General features: G+C 37.0%; 2 protein-coding genes, 1 long non-coding RNA gene and 1 pseudogene across 4 annotated transcripts in view; 3 read left to right on the forward strand and 1 right to left on the reverse strand.

The window, feature by feature from the left end:
- LOC126927816 (6-phosphofructo-2-kinase/fructose-2,6-bisphosphatase-like) overlaps nucleotides 1-7559 on the forward strand; it is a 20709-nt pseudogene extending 13150 nt beyond the window's left edge.
- Nucleotides 1-15407, forward strand: part of LOC126927817 (uncharacterized) — a 17159-nt gene extending 1752 nt beyond the window's left edge. The window contains exon 2 of one of the 2 annotated variants that reach the window (XR_007715914.1): nucleotides 14466-15407. The gene's annotated coding sequence lies outside the window, so the exon portion shown is untranslated. Of the gene's footprint in view, nucleotides 1-14372 lie in introns of both variants that reach the window. The other variant, XM_050743819.1, reaches the window with a different exon arrangement.
- On the reverse strand, nucleotides 8741-12280 carry LOC126927822 (uncharacterized). Its single transcript, XR_007715927.1, has 2 exons — nucleotides 10945-12280; nucleotides 8741-10527 (listed from the first exon to the last, which is right to left on the reverse strand). It is a non-coding gene; the product is annotated as an uncharacterized LOC126927822 (long non-coding RNA).
- Nucleotides 13154-22140, forward strand: LOC126927819 (uncharacterized). The gene is made up of 3 exons (XM_050743821.1): nucleotides 13154-14372; nucleotides 19308-19469; nucleotides 20378-22140. The coding sequence occupies exons 1-3, from the start codon at nucleotides 14153-14155 to the stop codon at nucleotides 20401-20403; spliced, it is 408 nt and encodes a 135-aa protein (XP_050599778.1). The 5' UTR covers nucleotides 13154-14152; the 3' UTR covers nucleotides 20404-22140.
- Nucleotides 22141-22862: the final 722 nt, after the last annotated feature.

Raw genomic sequence — 22862 nt, forward strand, 5'->3', positions numbered from 1 at the left:
AAAAATTGCATGGAAATGCAATATGCAAACGAAATTAAAAAATGCCACCTGCGGAAATACCGGATGAAATAATGGCTTTTTTCATCGTTTGTTTTTCTCATTGAAACGCATTACGCTTTTTCGCTCGTTCTCTTTGAATTTCTCGATTCGTGTCAGCTAGATCTTTAGCTATTACACCGAAATTCCCACGAAACCAGGCCACGGTTTCACGAATCTGTGATCTCCACTTGTAATAGGAGTGGTGACTATAAATAAAACACGATTTAAATAGATATCCGTGTCGTATGTTCGGAACGCGTGCGACGAATGAAAATTCAGCATGTAACAAATAACTTAAAATTGATAAACTTGTTGTTTTCATTGAACTCGCATGGAAAATGAAAACAATAAACAAAGAAAGATTCACAGTATAAAAACGAGGAATCTGTACATAGATTTGCACTTGTCGCGCTATCTGAGAGATAAATTTATCGCGAGAGGTAAGTTTACGGCGTCTAATAACGGAGGTCTGTCGCCTAAAAAGTTAGTATGCATTGATAAAAAATATTTTGTCCTTTTCCATTTATCATCAGTTCAGTCGGACCAATTAGCGTGCACCTTTCAAAGAGGCGTTTCTGTCGCCTAAGGTTGTCCCCGGTTTTCTTTTAACGACGATAAATTGCGTGTCGATGAAAAACGCGACGGGTACAGTCACACAGTTCGTAAAAGCAGAAAAGATCCCGAAGGTCAGCAGGAGTCAGAGATGTAAACGAGAAAATTATGGTAACGACATGGATTATCATGATCCCTGCAATTATTGTAATCTCGTCGCAGCGGAAAATCGTTTCTTAACCTCTTGCGTTGCTACTATTTTTTATAACTATACATAATTAGCTATACGCTAAATCAACATTTGCGGCGCTTTGAACAAATTTTAATTTCTATTTTGTAATATATTACATTGTGCTCTTCCTAGTTTTTACAACCTTATAAAATACTACAAATAGATATATTCTCTACATACGCATATACGTATACCAGATGGAGACTATATAACATGGTGGAAAAAAAAAACATTATTTCATATTGTTCCTTTGTGAAATGCTAAATAATTGTTCTATGTTATTACGTCCCGGGACCTATCTATATTTCATGTATAAATAAAACTATTCTTATATATTTTATACTGCATTAATTTCGTCATACCATTGTAGTAACGATGGTAATAATAAAAAATTTATAACTATTGATAAATAGTTATAATTAATTGCTAATAAAAAATAATTGTTCAAATTATGTATTGCTATTAATCTTGGGGCGCCGGTCACCGGTGACCTCGACGATGCCACGGCCAAGTTGAGTGCCGGCCACCGGTGACCCCTATGGTATTTAACGTGTTAAATAATGACTGTAATGAATGTTTCGCGAATTGTTGAATGTTTCGATGAAAAACAAGAATCACAGGAAAAGTAGTGTAATTTCAATTTTCTCGAATGCTTCAAAATGACAAATGAGACATTGACAAAGAAGGGTAGTTTAGCTCACTATATTTTACGCCGTACTATTATATTGTTTCCATCTAACGATACAAACGTAAATCAAAAAATATCCAATTATTTAAGCTCTCCTAGACCCTTCCAACAACTAATGAATTACATTTAATTATTACTTTAGTGATGAGGGTTAGCGACTACCGCAGGAAAAGGCTGGAACCATATGGAGAGGCCGTATCGCACGAGCTGTTTCTTCCGGACCATACGACGAACGCAGCGTTGAGAACTCTGGCCCAACGAGACGCGATGCACGAGTGCGCTACATGGCTCGCAGGCGGAAATTCCGTAGCTGTAAGCATCAATTAGACGCGTGACAAACGTCTAGTAAAGATGTGAAATTGAATAGAATCTGGAGATAAATTCAGTATCGAAAGGAGAACGCGTGCCGTTGCATTCGATCGAAAATAATCGCAAAAGTTCAAGAGATTTCAGTATCGAATCGAGAACAACAACACACGCGATTGTATTTGATTGAAAATAATTGAAAATAGTTGAGAAAGATTCGGTATCAACACGAGAACGGGAATACGCTCGGTTATGCTTGATTGAGAGTAATCGAAAAAAGTTGAGAAAGATTCAATGTCGAAACGAATGCAAGCACGCGCGATTGCATTTGATCGAAAATAATAGAACAGAGTTAAGAAAGAATTTTAATCGTTGCGCATTTGAAGAATCCGACCGGAAGAAGAAACACGTGTTTTTTTTTGTTATTATGTAACCGGAGCTGCAAGAATAGATTAGAATATTAGAACGGTCAAGGGTCGTATTTATACATAGATCGCGCTAACGGTGGACGACGCGATTAAACCGAGGCTAGTCAAGCCGGTCTACCTTTCTCCGACCGAACCGAATCTCGTCGTACGAGTTTTACCTTGCTTAATATTTTTAACAACATGTACCAACGTTCCACGATAGAAACCGCAATAGTTCATGGTGTTGAAAGTAGCTTAAGATCAGCTCGTTATTTTCTCGATATTATGCGCTTTAGAAATAGTCGAGAATTGAACAAATATGACACGAATTCAATATGAAGACTACAACGGTAAAACGTGTCTTCGCGTTAAATTTTAAATTCTATGTGGAAACGTATCTTAGATATTATACGAAACTAATTATTTAATTCTGAAATTAACGGTGCATTTTTCCTTCCAAATTATATCATATTGAAATATTCCTATTTATTCTAATTTATCGTATTCTTTCTATGTGGTCTTGATATATAAGTTAACAATAAGAGAAACCAACATGTAAATTCATATATAAATTACTCGCCATAATTATTAGGACATCTACACGTTATAAGCATCGATTGGAACACTTTGACACTTTTCTTTATCTGCTATATCTTACATTACAAAGTACATATGCCGCGAATGAAATAACAGATTTATAACGAAATTACTAGAAACGAAAAGCACTCCATTCGTATTAAATATCAATATGTGCCCTAATATTTATGGCCGGCGGTGTTCTTAATTGAATAATAATTAATTTTGACGAAGGGCCTGTAGCAACATGAAGACACTTTCAGTATTTAAATTGCATTTATCGGGAGAGAAAAACAAAAGTATAGGTTTCATATTCAAATGTGTTTAAATAATACAAATATTAGTTTAGATCATGAATTTATAGCACGTGTCAAAATATGATATAGTTTTGGTTAATTTTGACTTGCATTCTGCTGGTTTACACAAATTATTGGAAAGCTACCTCCTTGTTGCAGCAATCTCTCCAAATATACAATACAAAGAAAGACAACTGAAAATCGATATAGTCTAATGTCTATTTAAATAAAATGCGTAGGAAGAAATATACTGAAATTTGAGTTTGCGAGTCGTCACAGTTAGTTGCATTTAAGAATTTTCCTGTTTGAAGATCCTGGACGCCACGCTGGTGATGCGAGCGCAGCGCGCCGAGGTCTTCGACTATTTTTCCGAGCAGTGGTTATCGCGTCCTCTTTATCGAGTGCGTCTGCGACGATCCGGTTGTACTGGAGCGAAATTACAAGGAGATATTGCGGTACAGCGCTGACTATGTTGGCATGGATTCAATAACAGCCGAAGAAGATCTACGATTGAAGATAGCTCATTACATTCGATCTTACGAGCCAATGGATGAGAAGACGTATCCACGAATCCGTATCGACACCGGCAGCATGGATATGGAGTCCTGCAACGTGTCAGGCCATGTGGAGACAAATGTCCTTGGATATCTTGGAAGCGTCACTGTTGAGCCGCATACTCTTTATTTTTCTCGGGTTGGTAATCCATCAAATTTTACATTTGTCATCGTTTAATCCTCATCTCAAATGTTCTAATCCTAGAAGCTCAGCCTTAGCGTCTTTAGTCTTAATTATAAGAATTTTTCGACAAGTGATAATGATAACGATAATGAAGAAACGTGTTTGTTCTTAGATTACAAGCTGAGTCAAGGACAATTGAGCCAGGTCGTGGCGCTTGCAATTATTAAAAAGATTAACGTACATAACTGAGCACTCCATTTAGCATGACGAGCCCTCAATTGTTTACACACAACATGTTTTAAAAGAATACGTATACGTATACGCATACGTAAAAACATACATATTGTATTTTTAAAATCTTGCTATCTTATCAGGGTTTGGTTCCAAAATTAATTTCTTCTCGCCTGATCGTAATCTTATCATTGCTACGCCTCTCTTTTTGAACGTAATCAGAATATTCTACGATTTGGTAAAACTAAAGCTCTCCCTCTCTCTTTTGATTACAGCACGGCGAAAGCGAGTACAACGTATTGGTTAAGGTTGGTGGTGACGCAGTTTTAAGCGCACGTGGCGAGAGATATGCACAAGCGTTGGCCACTAAGTTCAACGCTATGCGTATTCCCGACCTGCGCGTGCTAACTAGTCGCCTTCGAAGGACTATCGCGACTGCTCGTGGCGTGGAAGCGCCCCAAGAACACGTGGCAGCACTCAACGAACTCCACGCCAATATCTGTGAGGGGCTGTCTTATGAAGAGATGCAGGAGCATTATCCGCAGGTAATTTCAGATCAAACGCGTCTTCCTCCTCGAAATTTCGTCACTGCTTGCATTGAATTACGTTTCAAGTGTTGTTGACCAAAGTGAAATAGCGAGTGAAGATAATTTATACTTTTAAGGATGATTCATCGAAAAATGCGTAAATTCGGTTTCACTTACTACTTGCCTAATCTTCTGGCTGTATTTAAACGAGCCTTCAATCGGTTGAATTTATCAGTCTCTAGCTCTAAGAGCTTTAATTTATTTGTGTAGTAAATGGTAGATAGCTGTAACAGTTATCATTGTAGGTTATAGGGTATAACGGTATAAGCTTTTAGGGTATATAGAGTATATAGGGTTTATAGGGTATAAGCTTTTTGAATTAATCTAATCGTATCAGTATTATGTTAGAAACATTGTACTATAATTGACACATTTAAGATTAGTATTTGATCAAAATTTTCCCAGTGATCGATTTGTTAATGCAGTTATAATTTGTATTTCAATAAGTTTGGGATCCTAGATATGGAATATTTATTATCTACTACGTTTGTCAATTTAATTCTCTAAGCGAACAACTTTCAATCGTATCTTGGAAAATGAATAATAACATAAATCTTCACGGATGACTCAAGCATTGAATACTTGGCCACTGGGGAAAAGTATCGAGTGACTTAACGTCTGCACTAACAGTCTGTAACTGATTAAAATTCAGTTGTATGCAAATTTATCCACTTACATCCACGAAATATTTGCTTGACTAATGAGAATGAGCGTTGAAGTTCAAAGAAATATTCCCAGTCAAGTACATAGCACATAGACGATAATCACAATGTTTCACGTTGCTAGATCGAACTCAATCAGTCTGATTAATCTGGACGAAGTTTTAGAACATGGATAAATGAATATTATAATTACAATACGAAGTTGATGTGTACTTATTAACCGCGTACTATAACGAAACTTAAATCATACCATGATTTGAATATTATATCGCAGGTCTACTTTATTAAAGTTTATGTTTAAAATTAGCCATTGTTCCCTGACTTTGCATAAGCTAGGTTTTAATGCTTTGGGGACCTCGATGTACGAACCATTCTATGACTTAGGCAAAAGTCTATATACTTTAGTATATAGTACATAGATAGCGTATATACCTTCTACATCTCTAAATCGATGCTTTTGCGTAGGAATTTGCATGGCGCGATCAAGATAAGCTGCGCTATCGTTATCCATGGGGAGAAAGCTACATCGACGCCATGCACCGCGTGGAACCGGTTATTGCTGAATTACAGAGATCCAACAACATCTTGGTCGTGTCTCATCAAGCTATTCTGCGCTGCATCATTGGCGTTTTCACAGATAAAAAACCGGAAGAGGTGCCTTACGCTGAGGTGCCACTGCATACCATCATCCGAGTCAGCAGCCATGGTTACAATTACAAGGTGGACTTCTTCAAGTTACCCATAGAGTGCGTAAACACGATTCGCGTGAAGCCGAATAATTGTAGCGCGGACAGAACCGCGGACGATGCTCTGCTCACAGTCCCAGCACATTTCGACATACCGGATCCTTGGCGAAATCTTGGCAGCGGACCCATTCTCGGACAACAACACTGAGAAACCGCTCGGGGATCCGCGATCATGTCGAAAATTCGATGTCTGTTTGTTTGTAACCCCTGAAGCTTTCAGCAGTGATGTCTTCTTGGAATATTTTTGCTTTTGAATTCAGGCAGGGGATGAAGATTTGAAATATCATGCAAGTATGGATTGAATATATTTTTAGTACGTATATATGTATAAGTAGATCGCTTTAAGGTATCTTTAAGAAATACAGATTCGATGAGACGGAAGATGATGATATCGGAGTCAATTCTAGATAAATAGATTGGATAGATCGCGTGAAAGAAACGACACGTAAAATCAAATAATCGTTATCGAGACTGGAAATTTATTTCTGAAATTTTCATTTTCTCATGAATCCCGAGAAACTTAGGTCGTTTCAACTTTGACTTGTTTATCGTCGAGTTCCGTTACCTTCGCGGGATGTACTCCGATTGTCATGTTTTTCCTCGTTGATTCTGTTCCCATTGGCAATAATTTAGTATCCTACTGCTGGAGCCCTCTATACGTTATGTTTAAGCAGTTTAATTTTAATAATCACATACAAGTCAAATGTTACATTAACTCTAATATGTCGCAGATGACTATCGCAAGAAATATTTTAATTGTACATCGTAAAATTCAGAAAGACAGGCAATCTTTTAAATTGTAGGAATGCGAAACATGTCTTTCGTATTAAATTCTATTTCAAAATATTGATATAATATATACAACGAACACACGAAAGACAGTTTTTTTAGTATTGTACTATTTATAGGTGATAGAATTTTAGATTTATGTATTTTCGTTTGCCTAGTTCCTAACACAACGATTGTAAGCCTTGAGATTTGTACGATATTAGGATTTTTATTACTGTAAAGTACAATTGAAAGATACTATATCGTAGCGTTATATAAAGTTTGACTATAAAACGGACCTGATATCATTGTTAACAAGGAAAGAACGAATATTGTATTTTTCGAGTGTGTATGCGATTCGTTGCTTACATTTTTAGTTAGGAATGTTGAGGACAAGTATCCGCGCTACCCATTGGCTAAGACGTTAACGCTTGAAGATGGGAGATGTAAGCACCCCATCGGCATGACTCGTGGGAAAGTCCAGACATTTCTATTCTATAAATGCCTGGTTTTCCATATCATAAATTATATCTATCATATAATTACCATATCATAGCTTTCTCCGTAATCTTTAAGCACGCTCAATAGACCTAATGACTTGTTTAAGTACCAGATATAAACCCAAAATACTTGCAGGATTCAAGGTTCCTGCAAGCTAATGAGACTCGGTTTATGATGGGCTTTAGGTTTATTGAGGGTTTCTCTAACGACTCTTGGGCCTTTACGGTCAGACAATAAAAAACGTCGCGCGGACCTCTTCACGCGACGTAACACTCACCTCTCGCGAAATGTTGTGCTGGCAAAATATAGAACGATAGGGTTGACACAGCTGTTGATGAAGGTCATGACGAAACCAATAATCCTGAAGATATGCCAATATTTATTGTAGTCATTTAGCGTTGATGCGAAAAAGTGAAACCAAATCATAAAGATGTGATACGGTAGGAAGCAGATGAAGAAGATTAGGACGATGGAGATCACCATTTTTCCAACCTGTTGATCACAGAGAACGAAAGATACGTATTAAACTGGGACAACTAACTTGGTACTTGGTCTAATTAGTTAAAATTTAATTATTAGAAACCTAGATTAGAATATTTTTTAGTAAGACAGTAAAAAATCTGAGATAAACAGTTAAATGTAGATTAGGCATTACAGTATTACTTCTTAAATTCTGGAATATACAGAAGATTTTCTCTTCCTCTCTCTTTTCCATCATCTTACGCGATGAACAGACAAAGATTTGACATGACAACTAGCGCTTGTCAGCAAGTTTTACGATATGTCCGTTTAAAAATATTGTAGTATCGTGGGCAAAAGGCCTAAGATATCGGCCGAACCGTGTACAAAGTGGCGAGAGCCGTGGCGCCTTTCAAGTGGATAGTTTTGTGGAAAGAGCCTGCGTGACCCTGGCTACGGGGTTTCGGGACACGTGTTCGATGGGACGAGAAAAGACAAAGAGACGCTAAGGGTAGTGTTAGTTGAGACGCCAGCGAGAACGAATGCAAAAGGAGTGCAGTATGAGTTGAGAAGCGACAGCGTGCGAGTGCAGAAGCCGAAGACTATAGTTGTCTATATAGACTATATATACTATGTAGGGTTGTAGAGTTGCTAGCGTTGTAGAGAGATCGAGTTGTTGCGTTATAGAGTTGCGAGAGTGATTTGAGTAGAATAAGACTTTTGTGTTTTAGTTCAAGTTGAACATTTATCGCTCTCTGTCCAATTAATCTCTGTTATTTTTACTTATCTTAAATAAATAGTATTAGGAGAATTTTACAAATCTAAATTATCCTAATCCTATCCCTTTTTCCCGATACTACAATATCTATAATAAGATTTCGCAGGTATCTGCCTCAGATCGACCGCGACCTTAGCAGATTTAGTCATCGTTCAATTGATCCTGTAAATATGCTTTCAACGTCTCGACACCGATGTCGTTAGATAATACGCCTTTGCCTCAACTTTTGAAATATTACGTTAAATAAATTCTCAAGTTCGATATTTAACTTCTTTCACAGAAGTCTTTTTTATCAGAAAGATAAATGGAGATTAGCTGGAAGAAAACATCGCCAAGAGAAATAGTCTTTCCACAGCCGAGGAACAAATCTGGGAAGAGTGCAGGCGTTCTAGCATCTACGAAAAATAAAGAGGCGATAACTCGTAGTCGTTCGAGCGAATGGATCATTTTGATTCGCATGCAGCGTGTCTTGGTATGGATTGCCAGCGGATAGTAGTTAAATCGAATCTCTCGTTCAGGCGTAATTCTCAGCCGTTATCTAGAGGTGATTTGTCATCGCTGTATTTATAGGCCAATCGATTATATTATTTGTCCGAATTGTTCCATGAAATTGTATTAATCTCGAAACTCTATTTTCACGAAACATAGCTACCGTTATTACTACTACGAAATGGCTCTTTGTTATCAAAATGGATTAGAGAACGGTTGAATGCATTTGACGGATGAAAACATTGGAAAAGTAGAAGTAAGAACTGTGGTTATTGAAGGTTCTGTCGTATCTTCGCTAGACACGCTTCGATGCCACCTTCTATCGAATTAGTCGAAGTGAATCAGAATATCGAGCCGCCTGTGAAGTGATTTTTAAATCAGACAACAAAGACTTTCTGTTATCGAGTATTTTAATACACTGACTTGGTGTATTAGATCAAGCCATTGTACTCACGTTGCATAAAAAGGAATACATTTCTATTGAAATAATAATTGGTCGAAAGACTTGATCAAATATGCGAACGATATTCATCTTAAATTGTGTACGAAGTTTTCAAATAAATTATTGTTTTATATACAACAGAAACGAGGAAGACGAAGAGTTGGCTCGTTGAAGAAACTTCATTGGTCGATACGTCGATGTACTTTAAGATGATCGACCGTCACTTTTCATTCAAATACAATACGGAAAGTGAAATTGGATTACATGCTAAAGATATTGCCAGAGAATATCCCGATCTATAATGATTTATAATTAGCATTCTATCCCGGAAGTTATGGAACGCCTTCTTCTAGTTGTTGGACTAGACTTGTTTCATCGATGCTTAACCGTATATTGGCCTAAGGTCGTATTACATAATCTTATTATTGATCGTATCGAAGATTGCGTAAGTAAAGTATAGTTTATAACAATTGCACCATCGACTCGAGATTTGCGCTAAATTAATTCCGCTTCTTCTTGCACCTTGTTACTCGGGTACATGATGAGCGTGAAATTTTTTCAAAGTAAATAATTTATAGCTATAACTCAATTTACATCACAGTCTAAGTAACAATTTATTAGAATTTAAATTTATTTGCAAGTTGACTGCATATATAAGCAGTGTAATTTCATAAAAATATCATACAGGTAGCAATTTCAATTTCTCTGTTCTACACCTTTTCACTGGTATACCTGTATACCTTTTGTGTCAAAATTAGATTTACTTGAAAATTGTATAATTTCATAATAATATCGATTCACTCTACCTTTCTGCGTGATCGAATTTGCTCCAGCCGCTGAATTGCAGATAATTCGCAGGGCATGTTCCTGGTGGACAGTTGAAGGTGTCGTGCAATTTGAAAATAGTATCCTGCTATAATGAGTAACGGTATCACGTAGTAGGCCAGGAACTTGAATAACACCACCCCTCTCCTATAGCTTGCCCCTGCGTTTCAGAACTAGAAATAAATTAATACGACTTCGTGGGTGTGAAATGAAAACACGGAGAAATGTCCAAGCAGAGATCGTAAACGAGCAACTATTTTGCTTTCTGTATGTAGTAACTTAATGGGTCTTAGAGGAAAGGACAAGTAATGATGTTTTGATTTGATAAATAATATTCGAAGCAACGAAATGATTACAATGCTGTTGTACGTCCTATTCTCACACGCGGCTTCGGCTTCTACACTCGCTCGCTCTCGCTTCTCAAGTCACACTCTGCACACCTTTTGCATCCGTCTTCTCCGGCTTCTCAACTAATACTGACTTTAACGTCTCTTTGTCTTTTCCCGCCGTTCGAGACACGTGCCCCGAAACGCCCGTGGCCAGGGTCACGCGGGCCCTTTCCACGAAACTATCCACTTAAAAAGAAGACCGACGACACATTGATGTACCCGACGATGCCGCGGCTCTCGCGACATTGTTTACGATTCGGCAGATATCTTAGGCCTTTTGTCCACGATACTACATGTATGTTCAGTTTAGGAGAAGAATACTTATAATTCGTTCTTATAATTCGTTCCCGGATTGAGTAGAATAGTTTTTTAATCCGAATAGAAATATTTCAGCGTGTGAGATACTCACCCAATTCCACGGGGAAAGGGTTACAGATGTGGACGCTGGAGTTAGTTGTTATGTCGACGTTCATCACGTGAGAGAAGAGAGCAGCAGGCATCGACAAAACAATCGCCAGCACCCAAATAAGGCAAGCTATTAGTAGCGCCAATGGTACTGCTTTCATCCCGGCTACATGGCGCCGAAGAGGATTTACAACCGCGTAGTACCTACGATGCAACACGAGCATATCTTTCTTTTATTTGTAAATCAATTTTTATTGAAACCTTAACCCTGAAATACTATAGAACGGAGTAATTTATACCCCACTTAAATGTTTCATTTACAGATGGCTGTTGTGCGTGTATTTATTACTGTTGAGAAATGGTTGTTATTTATACGTTCCGAGCTGTCTCGTGCAACAAATGTACCAACTGTAATATTAATATGTTGGCAAGATAGAAATCTTAGATTATATATAGATTTCTGTTTTACAATTTATTTATTATTTTATTTTATTTGCTTTATTACTAAATTTATTACTATTGGACAAGGGTGTTTAACGCCTTCTGTTTTATTAAACGTCACTAACGATACTAATTCAAATATGCAGATAGATCCTGATAATTATTTGACATGGAAGAAATCAAAATTATTTAGCAACGTATCGTTTGTTGGAAATAAGCGTTGTGTTAATAAAATGATATGTAATTTTCAATATAGCGTTAATTGGATTGTTTATAAATGCAGTATTGCAGGGTTAAGATTAAATGATGTCTGATTAAATGAATTCTTCAGTTATACTTTATTTTAACGTTGAACTTTCTTATTAATGTAAATTAATTGATTTTCTTAATAGCGAAAAGGAAATTGGACGTTTGAGATTTCATTTCGATTACTGATTAAAGAGTCGATTGGTCCATTAATGGGGCGGAACTTCACTAAAGTTAGGACGACCAGCCTATCCCTGAGACAACAATTTCCTCAACCGTAACTGGGTTTGACAACTTACCTCTCGGCTGATAACGCGGTCAGAGTGAAAACTGAGACACCGACTGAAATATCCTTGACGCACTCCGATAATTTGCAAACTGTCTGTCCCCACGGCCATGAATCGAATGTGAATATAACAGACGTGAGTGGTACACTCGTTAGGATCACCTGAAATAAACGAAAATTAAAATTAAAAATATACACGTGTATTTTATTGTATTGTATTTCCACGGTCAATTGTACTCGTGTTATTCAATCTACCCTTTATCGAAATTTTATTCGAATATTTTTCTGTACTTTTGCGAAATTTAATTGAATTCTACGAATATATGGGAAACGTTTTAAAATCTGTTTCGTTGAAAACCCTTTATCGAAATTTTATTTGAATATTTTTCTGTAATTTTGCGAAATTTGATTGAATTCTACGAATATATGGGAAACGTTTGAAAATCTGTTTCGTTGAAAACGACGCCTTCGACATTTCGATAGGTGAGAGCGATAAAATAAACAATACTTGATATTATATTTGTACGGCATCGAGCATATAGTAAAATTATTAGGAAAACATTTATCAGGATTCATTGTTATCGAGAAAATTAAAATAAAAATAATCCGCGATTATGATACAGAAAAATCTATTAAAAATATTCGTGATGAATTCACATCCCACGTCCTTTTAACATACTGTGTAACGTTCACTCAATTTGCGAAAAAAAGATTCCCTCATTAACTCGCTAAATTTCGTCTGAAATACGGACGTCTCTGATGAATTTCGAGATAAAAGGGGGATATTAACAGGAACGTTTTGTATTGAATATTATAATAAAAAATGTAGATTAAGCGAATTTTCTGCAATTTCATGCGGGATGTAGAAATTTCGTCGTATGATCGAACACTCAATTATGCTGTTGCACTTTTTTCTCAGTGTTAATCGTGAAATACACATTTTCTTTTTGTTTAAGCATGATCGTTCGAACACTATAATCGAGAAAATATTTATTAAAATTAAAATACATTCGACGTGTCCCCAATATGATTGCTGTATACTAGTAGTGGGGTAAGCGAATCGTTGATTGGCCAGTTTCAACAGAGGGAGCCTACCAGGTCCGGCTCGATGTTGCTAAAAGCTGCAGCAAATGGGGGAATATCAGTCGCTAGTACCTCCTCGATCTTACTAGAGACGACCGTTTTCACTTCACAATTTTACTTCGTTTTCACTTTGACTTTTAAACACTTTCGTATAACTTCAGTTACAGAACGTTAGGCGGATTTGCACGCAACATACAGTGAACAAAACATCAACAAACGCAGAGATTAGAATCGGACAATAGAGAGTCGACAGTTATATTCGAAGGTCTTTGGTGGATAAAATTAATCTGGTAAACTGGTTGTACGAGAACTGATTCTGCAGAGGCAACTCCACAGATTGTCCGTGTGAAACCACGTTGTCGTGGGCGGTAAAGGGAGAGAAAAGGAGCTAAAAAGGGTAAGGAATACCTTACATATAAATATACATAACCAAAGCAGAGTTGAAGTGGCGGCGAGAAGGGAACACCAGTGTGCTGGAAAACGGTGAGGCAGCACCGTGACTATGTAAACTACTAGCATATACTTGTGGCAGCGCGTGCGCAGAGTCGGACAACGTCTGTATCGACAATATTTATAAAGGTACATCGTAACGTGATAGATAGATCGTCGACGATCAAACAATCGAGGGTAAAAGAAGATTTAACCAAAGAAGAGGACAAAATCGGAGAACTGGGCTTTTCTTCGAGCATAGGCAAAGAAGCACGCAAACTGGCTCCAGAGGTGAGGATCAAGCAAATTGGAATGAGGGAGGACCTGTTGTCCATAATACGGCACACAAGTAGCGATCATTTTTCGGAAGAACTCTAGCCGAAGATTGAGCAGCAAAACGGGTAAAAAGGAGACTAGCAATAGACCACTGTTTCCGAGTATTTTATACAAATAGAGGGCTCTTGTTTGCTGGATATTTCAAGCAAAAGCGTTACCAGGATCACTTTCATTCTCTTCCTGTAATTATCGACTTCTCGACTGGTCTACCTATTGACTTGTGTTTTCCCGAAGGGAAACCAAAGACCCCAATTTGAATAGTTCATCGTCGGGTTATGCCCTGGGTTGCCGCCTGTCTCGACCTGTTGGCGGCACCGATTCTGGGTTACTGTCTGGCCGTGAGGAAACTTGCACTGCAAGCCGGCTTTTTCCAAGAAGAAACGAACAAATCGATCGTAACACAAGCGGTGAACGCTATCAATACGTCGACTATACAAAAGGAGACTGCGCCGTGCGCTGATACGATGGCACCAAGCGTCGAAGAACAGCGCCAAGGTAAATCGATTAAATGGAACACTAGTAATATGAGTTTCATCTAATTGATATTATTTACTCGTACAATCACACCATGTTCGATATATTCGATAGGTAACGATGTTATTGAATAGCAATTCAATCGGTAATCAGGTTGCGAAACATTCGATGGGAAACGTTATTTATTTCTTATCTATCGAAAACGAAAGCATCGGATTACTCTGCGTTATGCAATGCAACAGTCATCATAAAAAATTGCATGGAAATGCAATATGCAAACGAAATTAAAAAATGCCACCTGCGGAAATACCGGATGAAATAATGGCTTTTTTCATCGTTTGTTTTTCTCATTGAAACGCATTACGCTTTTTCGCTCGTTCTCTTTGAATTTCTCGTTTCGTGTCAGCTAGATCTTTAGCTATTACACCGAAATTCCCACGAAACCAGGCCACGGTTTCACGAATCTGTGATCTCCACTTGTAATAGGAGTGGTGACTATAAATAAAACACGATTTAAATAGATATCCGTGTCGTATGTTCGAAACGCGTGCGACGAATGAAAATTCAGCATGTAACAAATAACTTAAAATTGATAAACTTGTTGTTTTCATTGAACTCGCATGGAAAATGAAAACAATAAACAAAGAAAGATTCACAGTATAAAAACGAGGAATCTGTACATAGATTTGCACTTGTCGCGCTATCTGAGAGATAAATTTATCGCGAGAGGTAAGTTTACGGCGTCTAATAACGGAGGTCTGTCGCCTAAAAAGTTAGTATGCATTGATAAAAAATATTTTGTCCTTTTCCATTTATCATCAGTTCAGTCGGACCAATTAGCGTGCACCTTTCAAAGAGGCGTTTCTGTCGCCTAAGGTTGTCCCCGGTTTTCTTTTAACGACGATAAATTGCGTGTCAATGAAAAACGCGACGGGTACAGTCACACAGTTCGTAAAGGCAGAAAAGATCCCGAAGGTCAGCAGGAGTCAGAGATGTAAACGAGAAAATTATGGTAACGACATGGATTATCATGATCCCTGCAATTATTGTAATCTCGTCGCAGGAGAAAATCGTTTCTTAACCTCTTGCGTTGCTACTATTTTTTATAACTATACATAATTAGCTATACGCGATTAAAAGATTCAATTATGGGAACTTTGCATTGCGTTCTTTTTGTATTCCTTTCATTTACAATTAAAGTCTCTGTATTCACAAGTGTGTCTGGATATAAGAAGATAAGGGGTTAATCAATACTGGAGAAGATATTGCGTGGTTCCATGTTTCTTCTAAACGTGGCCTCGAGCACAAAAGCTGTTATTCGTGAATGAATGGAGATTATTCAGTACCAGTCACCGAAGGACATCGAAATATCGTTTAACAAATTCATCTTATTGCTATTCGTAGTAACATAAATTAAGCACAACAAAATTATCGATGAGATAAATTAAACCTTCAGGTATCCTCGATCTTTGAATATTAATATGTGTCCGATATTTTTAAATCTGCAATCGGCATCGTACCACATAGAAACTTCACTGATATATTCTAAGACGCGCTATTAATTTCGTTATTTAATTGAACTTAAACATAGAATTATTTGAGACAACGATGTCTTTTGACAACGTGGATATTGCTGGTAAGAATTCGTTACACGTTCCAATGTTTACCTCGCGATAAACCGTGAAAGAATTTAATGAGACAGAGGAAGAGGGAGTGAGAGAGGGAGGGGAGAAACGAAAGGTAAAATTTCTTCAAGGATATCCCATGAGAGATATTATCTTAGCTCGTGAAACGGGAATGTGCACATTGCACATCGTACAAGTTGTACGCCAATAAGACTAAAAACTCCACGATCGAGGGTGTGTCCCTTGTGTTTCTTTGAACTGCTACTTTCATGATCAGCCGTGCATGTAGTCGTTACACGTGCATTATCATCAACACGCGCCAATTATTTATATTGTCCTTGTAGATACGCACAGCTTATAAATATACAGTGGGAAAAAAGTAGCTGTTGTCAGCTGTGAGAGAGTTGTATCTTATATCGTAATACGTTTTATACTCAGTTGACGCAAATGCTCCTTATCTCAGAGCACGGTGGTTTCTTATCAAAAGTTTCGTTTCTTTTTTCTATATCTCAGTAACTAAACGATCGTACCAGGTCCCACGAGTATCTCATCTTATCAAACTCAAGTGCTTTCGAATTTTATAAAGCTTCAATAATTTAAGCTCCTCTCTATCGTAAAATTCTGACAAGAGTTTTCGAGTACGATGAGTTCCAGAAATTGTCTTGTTTTATCTAGTTCAAGTAGCTGTCAGTTCAATTTTTCTTTTTCCTTTTTCTTTTTTTTTTTTTTTTTTTTAACGAAATTCTGTGGCAAATTTGGTGAAATGCGATGTAGTGGTAGCTGCCGTTACAGCGCATGTTCCGATGCAACAAAATGGTTTTCTCCACAAGACCGATTATTGATTTTCTGCCGCTGAGCTTGTTCTTATCCTGCGCATGACAGCATATGGAAATGACCGTGATGAATCTTCGCGAAGACGTAACGCAATTTTCATAATTAATTACTGTATTCTGACGTTACAAATTTCATTGCCATTTGTTCATAGATAAATAAATATTATCGACACGATATTCCATGGAATAATTTAGTATTCACGCATACGTTGGTAGCCGTAGCGTGGCGAGAGTACATGCGTTGTTACAATTCAACGCTTGAATAATAAATCGAGTGACGACACGTTTCAGGTCAACGTACCAACTGTTAAAGCTGGTTTCATGGGGATTCTCGATAGGTGATAGTACATCGTTCGGTATACGCGAATGATCGGTATTGATCGTGTATCGCGTGCAACAGCTTGGTAAATACGACACTCGAAGCTGCACTTTGAATTATAAAACAATATACATACATCGGTATATCATCCGATTGTTTGAGTTGAAAAACTTCCGTTTTCAATACGTTTTATTTTTCAAAGCGAAACGTGCGATTCGTTTGTATAATCTATAAACGTGCATCGAAGCTCTTTTATCCACGGATCAAGGGGTCTAATTCGTAATTATTTTGTTGACACGCGTTAAGTCGAGAAAAACAGACACGCAAATAAAAATGAAGACAGATATAGCGAATGACGAAATCGTTCCGTGGCGTACGTGCTTTTGCTTATGGTAAAAAATCTACTCAGAGATTCGTTAAATTAGTCCAAATGTAATGACCTTTATCGCTTTTCGAGCTTCGATTATTAGGCACAAGGACATGCCGATTCGAAACAACACGCGATAACGCATATTTCTATCGCCATGTCGAATTTCGTGAACTCAGATAATTCGATAATTCTTACTCCATTTCAATTTTTTATATTGTAAACAGCGAGTTAATTATAACGTTACAGACAGGTCGTCGTACGTATTTTCGTACTTGAACTTTAATCCTGTTTTGAACTTTCATTCTATACACCGCAATATATTGCGTACGATTACATATCGATTACGAACGACTACACGATATATTACATAAATTATCGCATGACATATAGAGTTTTGGAAAATATAGCAATCAAATACGTAGATCGCGGATATTTATACGGTTCTGAGAAATATAGAAAAATCCAAATAATTACACAATCATATAAAACATATATAAAAATATGAAGGTGTTTGAAAAGTTCGCAACATTTCCGAGAATTGATAAGCTCTGTAATCGATTGCGATAAAATTTGAAGGGGTTAATTTATACCTTTTATAGAGATTTCATAAATTTAATTTATATGAAGCAGTATTGTATTTTATATTCGATAGAATGTCAATTCTACGAAAATACATTTTATTTGAATTTCGCTACGAACTTTTCAAATATATGAGCTATAAAATTGCTACATTTAGCGAGTGAAACAAATATTTCTCACAAATATTTCGCATGAATATCCGTATTCCAAAAATGAGAATAGAATAAGTCAGAATGTCGAACAAACAAAAAACAAAGTTTGTTGTTGAGATTAATACCGCGAAAGAAGCGGCAGTCGCAAAAGTGTAGCCAAAAGCTCTCGAGCATGAGGAGAGAATTCTAAATATAAAGTTCACCAACGCTCGGTTTTTAACGTGGAACCCAACAGGAAGGCATCAGTACTCGGTTGAAATTCGCACTCTGAAGTTCGCGAGTTCGTCTAGCCGGTTGTGTCATTGAAACGCATTCTTTATTATTGATTCGTCATTAGTTGATTGTCGAACAGTGTTGTTAACGGTACATTGTAAAGAACATGTGTGTGATCGGTAAGGATTATTCTTCCATCGATCAATAGTGAAAACGATTTTAATCTAAATGTACGGGTAAAAAGCAGAATGCTCATGCAAATGTTGCACGCAATATAATGCTCGCGTATATCTTTTATTTTCACTTTTACGTTCATTGTTTCGTAGAAACCTAAATATTTCATTCGACGAAAACAAAATAAAAATTTAAAACATCTTGTTCATAGCGCGCGAGAAAGAGTTCTTTTGTGAATCGAAGATGCGTCGGAGGGAAACGATAATTTTCTCACTAATTTCATTCTTACTATTATACGATCACATTGTTCGATTTTCTATCGAATTACGTCACATACGTTCACATTGTTAACGATCATTCGACTGTTGGCTGGCTTAACAAACTAGCTTGGCACCGGGTCAGATCTATCATAGTCGTTTGGGTGCATCTTTTAAAATTGGTCGTTATTATTATATTATTATACACATAAAAATAACCGGATGCTACAATGAAATGCCTTAGAAAATATCTGACTTCTATCGTAATCGCGTATTGGCGTTGGTAAATTTGTTCACGATCTGTACATTCATACTCGCGTCTTTGTTGCACAATCCTTTGTCTCCTTGATATTTATCAATGGCCATACGTCTACTCATCAAGCAAGTGAGAATGCAATTAATTACACGAGTATCATAGATTCTGTTGCTTTCAGAACCCAAGGATAAAATCACAATAAGGACGTCGGGGATAATGAAGTCTCCCCGAAAATTCTCAGGGGTTGTAATCGCGATGTGCGGTTTACCAGGTCGTGGAAAAAGCCAAGTGGCACAATGCCTTTCGCGCAGACTCAACTGGAACGGCGATTCCACTAAAGGTTGGGAATTCTGTTTTGTTTACTGCCAATTGCTACACTTAAAAACGAAACCTGTTCATTAAATCATATTAGTCATCTTAAATAAGCGGTTTCGTAGTATTATTTCCATTCGACCAACAATTATCTGTGTCTCTTCTTTTTTTTTCCTTTTTTACTTCCTATTTTGTGGTTGTATTATGTGTACAAGTCACGTGTCTGATCATTAATTCGTTAGTTTTTCATTTTTCCCGTTTTTGTTTTCAACACGGTCGTTAAGAGGATTTATTACATACGCTAAATAGACTTGTTACGTAAATCAACATTTGCGGCGCTTTGAACAAATTTTAATTTCTATTTTGTAATATATTACATTGTGCTCTTCCTAATTTTTACAACCTTATAAAATACTACAAATAGATATATTCTCTACATACGCATATACGTATACCAGATGGGGACTATATAACATGGTGGAAAAAAAAAACATTATTTCATATTGTTCCTTTGTGAAATGCTAAATAATTGTTCTATGTTATTACGTCCCGGGACCTATTTATATTTCATGTATAAATAAAACTATTCTTATATATTTTATACTGCATTAATTTCGTCATACCATTATAGTAACGATGGTAATAATAAAAAATTTATAATTACAATACGAAGTTGATGTGTACTTATTAACCGTGTACTATAACGAAACTTAAATCATACCATGATTTGAATATTATATCGCAGGTCTACTTTATTAAAGTTTATGTTTAAAATTAGCCATTGTTCCCTGACTTTGCATAAGCTAGGTTTTAATGCTTTGGGGACCTCGATGTACGAACCATTCTATGACTTAGGCAAAAGTCTATATACTTTAGTATATAGTACATAGATAGCGTATATACCTTCTACATCTCTAAATCAATGCTTTTGCGTAGGAATTTGCATGGCGCGATCAAGATAAGCTGCGCTATCGTTATCCATGGGGAGAAAGCTACATCGACGCCATGCACCGCGTGGAACCGGTTATTGCTGAATTACAGAGATCCAACAACATCTTGGTCGTGTCTCATCAAGCTATTCTGCGCTGCATCATTGGCGTTTTCACAGATAAAAAACCGGGAGAGGTGCCTTATGCTGAGGTGCCACTGCATACCATCATCCGAGTCAGCAGCCAGGGTTGCAATTACAAGGTGGACTTCTGCAAGTTACCCATCGAGTGCATAAACACGACTCGCGTGAAGCCGAATAATTGTAGCGCGGACAGAACCGCGGACGATGCTCTGCTCACAGTCCCAGCACATTTCGACATACCGGATCCTTGGCGAAATCTTGGCAGCGGACCCATTCTCGTACAACAACACTGAGAAACCGCTCGGAGATCCAGGATCATGTCGAAAATTCGATGTCTGTTTGTTTGTAAGCCCTGGAGCTTTCAGCAGTGATGTCTTCTTGGAATATTTTTGCTTTTGAATTCAGGCAGGGGATGAAGATTTGAAATATCATGCAAGTATGGATTGAATATATTATTAGTACATATATATGTATAAGTAGATCGCTTTAAGGTATCTTTAAGAAATACAGATTCGATGAGACGGAAGATGATGATATCGGAGTCAATTCTAGATAAATAGATTGGATAGATCGCGTGAAAGAAACGACACGTAAAATCAAATAATCGTTATCGAGACTGGATATTTATTTCTGAAATTTTCATTTTCTCATGAATCCCGAGAAACTTAGGTCGTTTCAACTTTGACTTGTTTATCGTCGAGTTCCGTTACCTTCGCGGGATGTACTCCGATTGTCATGTTTTTCCTCGTTGATTCTGTTCCCATTGGCAATAATTTAGTATCCTACTGCTGGAGCCCTCTATACGTTATGTTTAAGCAGTTTAATTTTAATAATCATATACAAGTCAAATGTTACATTAAGTCTAATATGTCGCAGATGACTATCGCAAGAAATATTTTAATTGTACATCGTAAAATTCAGAAAGACAGGCAATCTTTTAAATTGTAAGAATGCGAAACATGTCTTTCGTATTAAATTCTATTTCAAAATATTGATATAATATATACAACGAACACACGAAAGACAGTTTTTTTAGTATTGTACTATTTATAGGTGATAGAATTTTAGATTTATGTATTTTCGTTTGCCTAGTTCCTAGCACAACGATTGTAAGCCTCGAGATTTGGACGATATTAGGATTTTTATTACTGTAAAGTACAATTGAAAGATACTATATCGTAGCGTTATATAAAGTTTGACTATAAAACGGACCTGATATCATTGTTAACAAGGAAATAACGAATATTGTATTTTTCGAGTGTGTATGAGTGTTCGAACGATAGATGTATATTTCTAGGCACAAAATTAGCGGTATACTGTGCTACGGTCTCATTAAGAAATGTCAAACATTCGAGCAAAGTATTTTTCTCTACGAAGGAAAGCGCGAGAAATAATCAACAGAGGCGATTAAGAAAGAAAAAAAATCGATATCGAATGGTGCCTTCTTCTGTCGATATACTGTTACGTTTCACTTAGAGTTATATTCTATCTCGTGGACCGCATAAATATGCATAATATTTTATTAGGCATCACGTGGAAATCTCCGAGCAATCCATTTATCCAGAACAAGCTCGAGGATTCGCAAAATGTGAATAGAATAAAAAATAAATAAGCCTTACGGAACTAATTTATTCTGAGATGAACTAAGTATGGCAGGGGGCAAATTAATTTTCTATACAAGTATACAAATGGCATAAGTTATCTAGTCCATTCATTGCTGAACATTCTGGCGTTCTTTCTTTTCTCTTTTGCTATGCGGGAATCGACATAAAAAATTATACAGCGTTCTAAATGTTAAGTCGTATTAATACCTTTTAAACTCCTTTGTTTGTTTGTTTCTTAATTGTATATTGTATTTTCGAGCTATCGCGGGGAGACGCGGTCGTTAGAATACGCGTCAACGGGAATCGTAAATTCCCGTTACGATTAGAATAATCAACACCACGAATAGTTCGATCCCCGTATTTCGGTTAGGACAATCGGGGTAGTTGTTGCGGTATAACACTGGGAGTCACAGAGTTATAATAATGTATATTTCCAACACTTTATACAATCACACAAAGTAGTAACGCCGTTGATTAAGATACAGATAACGAAAAGAAGGATTATTCTTAGATGAGAGAAGAAGAGCTATAGGAGCTCTAGGCTCTTGAGAGCTGTAGGAGCTGTCGGACTTCTGGATACTGTGAGAGCGGTAGGAGACTCTAGGCCGTGTAGGCCTAACATAACTTCCGCAATTAACATTCAATGACTCGTGTATATGACTAGAATGATTCAATAGAAACAGGTACAGCTTTGAATAAGTTTGACTAGATAAAAAGTGATTATCAAGTAAACTGCGAACATGCA

This window comes from Bombus affinis, unplaced genomic scaffold (assembly GCF_024516045.1).
Source record: "Bombus affinis isolate iyBomAffi1 unplaced genomic scaffold, iyBomAffi1.2 ctg00000243.1, whole genome shotgun sequence".
NCBI classification, from domain to species: Eukaryota; Metazoa; Arthropoda; class Insecta; order Hymenoptera; family Apidae; genus Bombus; species Bombus affinis.